The following is a 6618-nucleotide window of genomic DNA, read 5'->3' on the forward strand; positions in this document are numbered from 1 at the left end:
CACACAGACACAAACACAGTGTTGTCGGGTTTCAGAATACAGGAGTGTAGCATCCTGGAGTCGATCCAAACTGAGATTCTATCTGAGAGATCAAACTGATATATCTGAGCGTGTGTGTGTGTGTGTGTGTGTGTGTCTAATTTCAGGTTAATCAGCTCTGATCTAATCTGGAACATGAAGGTGATAATTAGTTCGTCTCCGTTCAGGCTCCTGCTGCCTTCGTGGCCTTTAACTGAAGGATCACAAGCGTCTCCGTCGACATGTTTTATGCTTTAATTTGAGGTTTGCAGCTTTTTCGAGGCTCCTCGTTCACGTCAGGGAGAAGTCGAGGATCTTAAACCTGCAGCAGGTGAAATGATGTCAACAGTTAAACAGTCTGACGCTGGCTCATCGAGTCACTCATCAGGTTCTTGTTCTTGACTTCTCACCTCGACTTTATTCAGACGCTGCCCCTCTGTTGGTGTCTGGGCTCACCTGTAAACACCTGCTGACGTCAGAGCAGAATACGGCTCCTACTGGGCATGCTCAGAAGGTTCCAGAGCAGGAGAGCGCAGCAGAAACGTGGAACTTTTTTCATTTCCTCCCACTTTAGTTGTAAAAACAACAGAACTGTTTAAAAACATGAGAATCACGTTCAGTGTTCAAAACCTGTGAAACAATAAATACGTGGATACCAGCGACACAAGCAGCTGATTCAAACACACACGCAGGCCTGACCTGCTTCATTTTGTTTACATTTAAAATGTAAATCAATATTTTTTTCTGTGATTTAACTAGTTGTTATTTATAATTTAACAAAACAGAGAAATGACAGTAAATAGTTTATAACTCATATAAAACGTTTTTTAAACGGGTTTAATTTCAGGTGAGCTTGTTGTCATCGTGTGTTTCTGCTGATCAGACGGCTTCCAACACTCTGGGATGGTGTCGCCTCTCAACTGGTCTGATGAACAATTTATGACGTGTGCGCACACACACACACACACACACACACACACACACACACACAGAGCGATGACAGTAAAGAGGTTGTAAATTAGCTTCTTCTTCTCTGTTGTCTTTTTTGGCAGCAGCTTGCTGTTTTGTTGCCTGAAGGTCAAACTGAAGACGAGGCATAACGTGTACATGTACCATATACAGCACATAGGTGTCGTACGTGTACTGTATGTATGCAGACACACAGAACGTGACACTGAACTGATCCAACTGGTGTAGAACAGACTGAACCAGAACCGACACGCTTGCTTTTATCAGCTCCTCTAAATGTGTGATTTCTCAGTAAAACGTTTGGAGTGAATCTGAATTAACTCCAGCCGGTGAATGGTCCGTACATTACCAGAACTCTTCCACCAACAGTGTCAAAACCTCTGCGAGACACAAACAAACGGGTTCTTTGTGTTTCCCAGCCATCAGGCGACTGGACCGGCGCTGGTGTTTTTCCACGGAGCCTCTAAAAGGCAGCAGATGATCCGTCGCTTCGCTCAGCCTCTGAACCAGCAGCGTCGCTCTTTGTTTCTGATAGTTCATAATTATCTCTCATCCGTTCTTCTCACGTTTCTCTCGTTCCTCTTTTGTTCTGGTTTTAATCTGTTTTCTTCTGTTCCCCTCTGAACTTCTTCTATTGTTGACCTCCTGATGATGACGTAACTCTCATTATTAGTTCCTATCGGAGCTGAGTGTTGGAGGTGAAAGATGCTGGTTTCATGAGAAGCTCACTCCTCAGTGCTGAACACCAGAGTTCCTTTAAATCCTCTTTAACTGATGAATACATGATAAAAACAAACCCGTCCGTCCTTAATGCAGCGCTTCACGGTGTGGAGGTCCAGTTCAGCCGTTTCCAGGTGAAACAGGCTTGGTTCTGTTGTCTGAAGCATGAACGGGATCTTTGTTGTGAGTCGATGGTTTCCATGGAAACAGAGAATAAATTAAACTTTAAACTTTACCGATTCTGTCAACATTTAATTCCCGTTTTCCAAACTTATACGAGACCAAAAAATACTAAGAAAACAAAACATGATATTATTGATTCAGTGAGTTCAGGTAGCAGCGACTATGAATGAAGCCACACGTTCATGAAGTCCACTGCAGTTGGCGGGAGGAGGTCGGGGCGGGAGGAGGGCCTGTAAAACTACCCACATGGCCTGCTGTCGGTGGTTCAGCTCAGCAGCAAACGTACTTTAGAGATGATAAAGACGATAGTTTTAATTCAGCCAATCAGAGCAGCCTGGACGTGGCCTTGAGAGGCTGCAGCAGGACGCCGCCCGTCAGACACCGACTCCTTCTGAAGCACGACTCTTTTAAAGACAGCTTTTTGTCAAACTGTGAAACAGCAACTGAACAATAAATTTGCTGTAAATAATAAACACAGTGATTCTAGAAACTGGGTAGAGATCCGAGTCGGGTTCAGCCCAACTGTTTCAGTAGGTTTAAGGAAACAGAACCGAGATTTAGCAAAGCGATGAGGGGAAACGGAACAAACCAAACGTTTTCTCAACTGCGTTAGTTTGTTGTTGACGGAACATTAACGAAGTTTGAAGTGATGAAGCGTTACAGCAGGATGGACCTGATGAGAACCCGTCCGTTAGCTGACAGTCACGACGCTCAGAGAGAAGTAACCCGACCCGTTTGTGTCTCTGTGGAGGGAATGTGTTCGTCTGAACCACCTGCAGAGGACACAAAACGTATACTTTAAGAGAAAACCTGTTTTTGTGTCTGTCTTGGTAAATGTACTTTCTATGTGTTAAATTACATCCGTGATGACGGTCTGTCTCCGTGTCTTTGTCTCTGCCAAACTAACAACAGTCATAATGGCTCCCAGCACAAAGCTAACTGCACATTTCTGCACTCAGGGGTCCCATAAAGTGGCGCTTTTACCTGCCAGAGTTCAGTTAAAGAGCTGCTGCCACTGAGGAGGAGAGTCTGCGCTCAAACCTTTTGTACAAACACATAGAGATGGAAATGAGCTGCAGGGACCCATGCAGGGTCCATCAGCAGCCGCTCTGTTCACTCTCTGCTGCAGAAAAACAGCTAACTGAGCCTGAAATCTTTCCCTGCATGAAGCCCGAACACAACAAACCAAAGTCTGGACACGAAGCGCAGCTTTGCTTCAGCCGGAGTTTAAATCATTTGTGTTTGCAGCAGAACCCTGAAGCGGTTCTGTGTCGCTGAACGTTCACGCTACGGGTCGGTTCTTCTAGTCAGAACTATTAAAGACGTCTGTCCGGTTTGAACAAACTTCACTGGAAGCAAAGCTCTGTACTGATCAGTTAAACTGTAAAAATACATCCAAAACTATCAAATCCAGGATGTCAGAAAACTTTCAGTAAAAACCTGCAGAACACGTTTAGAAGCTGAAAAAAGCTGCAGACGTCTGAGAAACGACGCTGATGTTCCCTCAGACGTAGGAAAAGTTTAACTCATCTGATTATTATCTAATTGTCAGTAATATTATGACATTATTTAACCACATTTATTGGTCATTTTATAGTTTTAACACTTTAATTGTCCTCCATTAAAACAGCGTTAGAGTCAAAGCCAGAAAACAAATTTTATTGTGAAAATAACGTTGACGTTTACGTTATTTCTGAATTTAGTGTTTTTAGGGTTTTTGTTTCTTTTTAAACAGTTTCATCATTAATTGATTGAACTGAGGTTCAAATTAAACCTGATTTAAACCTGGTTTTACAGTTTGGTAAACCATCGAGTTCAGTGTCAGACATGTTGCCGTGACGACGACTGTCTGAGCTGCTGATTGGTTCAAACATCAGTCTGCTCTGATTGATGGTTCACTCGTATAAATGGAGTCGGAGGTGTGAGACCTGCAGCCTATTATGGTCTGTCCTGCTGCTGCTCAGCGACGGCGCTCTCAGCTGCTCGGCGTCTCCAGGAGGTTTGTGTTGGTGAGAAGCTGCAGCTCTGGAGGAAGAACTCTGCACCTGCTCTGAGTGGAGCAGCTTGTTAACACGATAATAGGAGAATCACAGCAGACGCGTCAACACGATTAGCAGCAACAAGCTAATTCAGAGTTCTGATAACAGCATCACAGACTGAAATGAACCACAGCAGAACACACACACACACTGTCATCACACATCACACTTGTACATCACACTCTATACGGCGACGTTACAACGGGAAGGATGCTCAGCTGAACAGCACCAGGAACTGAACCAACATCAGCTGGATGTAAACGCTCTAATATGATTCCTGGACAGAACTGGAGTCATCATGTCTGATGTCAGAACAGCACCAGCCAAAGTGTGACAGATTCAATCATCTCATTCTGTTTGTTGATGACTAACTGTAGCGCTCACTGTCGTTGAAGCTCTGACGGCCTCACAGTGGATCCAGTAGAGTGACTGGTATGGGCTTCAGGTCACCTTCTGCTGCACGACACTCTAAAACACACGTTCACATCAAACCAGTTTCAGCTCTTTGTATTTCAGCTATTTCTAGATTTATTTTCTGTATTACTTTATTTTTGGCATATTTTTTTTGACATATTTTGATGTTTTGGATATTTCAAATTATTTTTTGATGAACATGATTTATATTTTTGATAAACTTTTAGAGTACATATACATTTTATACATTTTAAAAACGATACTGTACATTTTGTATTTGTTCTCCTTGTTCATTGATGAAACCAGTTCAACCGTCTCCAGACTCGTTTTAAACTCTGAACCTCTGCTGGTTGAATGGGACCGGTGATGTCATCAGTGAGTTATTATGACATCGTGGCCGGTGACATCATCTCTAGGTTATTGTTATGACGTCGTGGCCAGTGACATCATCAGTGGGTTATTATGACGTCGTGGCCGGTGACATCATCACTGGGTTATTATGACGTCGTGGCCGGTGACATCATCACTGGGTTATTATTATTATGACGTCATGGCCGGTGACATCATCACTGGGTTATTATGACGTCGTGGCCGGTGACATCATCACTGGGTTATTATTATGACGTCGTGGCCGGTGACATCACTCACGCTGACACCACGTCCTCCCCCATTGATCGCTCTGTCCTGCAGCTGCATGATTAATGTGGTGTTTATTGATTGATCTGCTGCTTTACATGATGGATATTGACAGAACCTCTGACAGAACCTCACAGTAACTCTGCTCTCCTTCTTCTTCTTCTTCTTCTTCTTCTTCTTCTTCTTCTTCTTCTTCTTCTTCTTCTTCTCACTGTGTTCTTTCAGAAAATCCTTTCGGAGCATTCAGGACCCAGTTCTTCCCAACAGAACCGTGCTTCCAGCGGTAACGTTCTGCCATCCGGAGGTCGGGCCGGTTCCGTGGAGAACCCTCGCTCGGCTCTGTCTCCGCTGACCAACTCTCTGCTGGAGCAGCTGGAGGCCCGGATCAAGGAGCTGAAGGCCTGGCTGAGGGACACCGAGCTGCTCATCTTCAACTCCTGCCTGAGACACGACAGAGACGAGGCCGAGCAGCTGCACAGCTTCAAGGTAGGTTCTGATGATGGTTCGGTCTGGGGTGGAACATCACAGTCAGGAGTTCTGTGCAGCAGGTACCCGTCTCCATGGAGATGTGACAGTGAAGGTTCATCACACATGACGTGGTGTCGAGGCCCGCCAGAGCTGCTCCGTCTTCCTACGGCTGCAGCAGCTTCATCCAGTAGCGGGTCGTGTAACAGGTCGTCCCCTCTAACGGGTCGTACCCTCTAGCGGGTTGTATAATGGGTAGTACCCTCTAACAGGAAGTACCCTCTAACGGGTCGTACCCTCTAATGGGTCGTATAACGGGTCATACCCTCTAACGGGTCGTATGAGGATGAAGCTGCAGCAACCATGTTTGTGATAGATGCAGGTTTCATCCTGGATGGGTCACCGGTCCATCACAGCGCTGCTAGAAACTAGCACTGTCACATGTCTACCTCCTTAGTCAGAACCCAGAACTCTCTACGCTGCTGGTTCATGGTCCACCTCCATCAGACCCACTGATCCCTGATGTTGAACCGTTCAGTGGGTCCAGACAGCAGACGTTGGACCCTCAGAACTTCTGTCTTCAGCTGGTCACAGGCTTCAGCTTTGTCTCCTCAAAGATAAACTGGCCTCAGGCTCCACTAAAAACTGACACCAGATCAGTTCTACATCCATTCAGGTGTCTCAGTCTGAACACTGGACCTGGTTCTGTTTATGTCCTCTGTCAGCAGCTGTAGCATCAGTATTATGGGATGTCTCATAGTGGTACCAGGTTCATGTCTATGACACAGAGTCATAGAAACAATCATTGGTACCCTGGCTGTGGTTCTGGTTCTGATCATTCACCAGATGAACCTTTACATAGTGCGTTCTGGGTAAACATTCCAGGCTCCTATCAGCATGTGTGATGGTGGTTGGTCAGAACCAGTTCTAGACAATGGAAGGACTGTTTTACCTCCAGAACCTACCAGAACCATCTGCAGACAGGAGGACACCTGGATGGATGTAGAACTGATGTTAGGAGATGTTTGTTAAAACGTGCTGCAGATGACTGACCTTCTAAAAACTACTGACGTGTGTTTGTGATGAAGGATTCAGAAACTTTGACCATCAGCAGCAAACATGAAACACACCTGTGAGTGTGTAGGTTCTACCTGTAGACGAGTGTGTAGGTTCT

The 6618-nt window shown here is 45.2% G+C and overlaps 1 protein-coding gene across 1 annotated transcript in view; it reads left to right on the plus strand.

Moving 5' to 3' along the window:
* The window catches only part of akap6 (A kinase (PRKA) anchor protein 6), a 159301-nt gene that overhangs the window by 117182 nt on the left and 35501 nt on the right, over nucleotides 1-6618 (plus strand). Inside the window, exon 16 of the mRNA XM_008287037.1 lies at nucleotides 5205-5465. Coding sequence (XP_008285259.1) covers nucleotides 5205-5465 — 261 coding nt within the window. The remainder of the gene's footprint in view (nucleotides 1-5204; nucleotides 5466-6618) is intronic.

Source organism: Stegastes partitus, unplaced genomic scaffold, assembly GCF_000690725.1.
Source record: "Stegastes partitus isolate 25-593 unplaced genomic scaffold, Stegastes_partitus-1.0.2 Scaffold483, whole genome shotgun sequence".
NCBI lineage: Eukaryota > Metazoa > Chordata > Actinopteri > Pomacentridae > Stegastes > Stegastes partitus.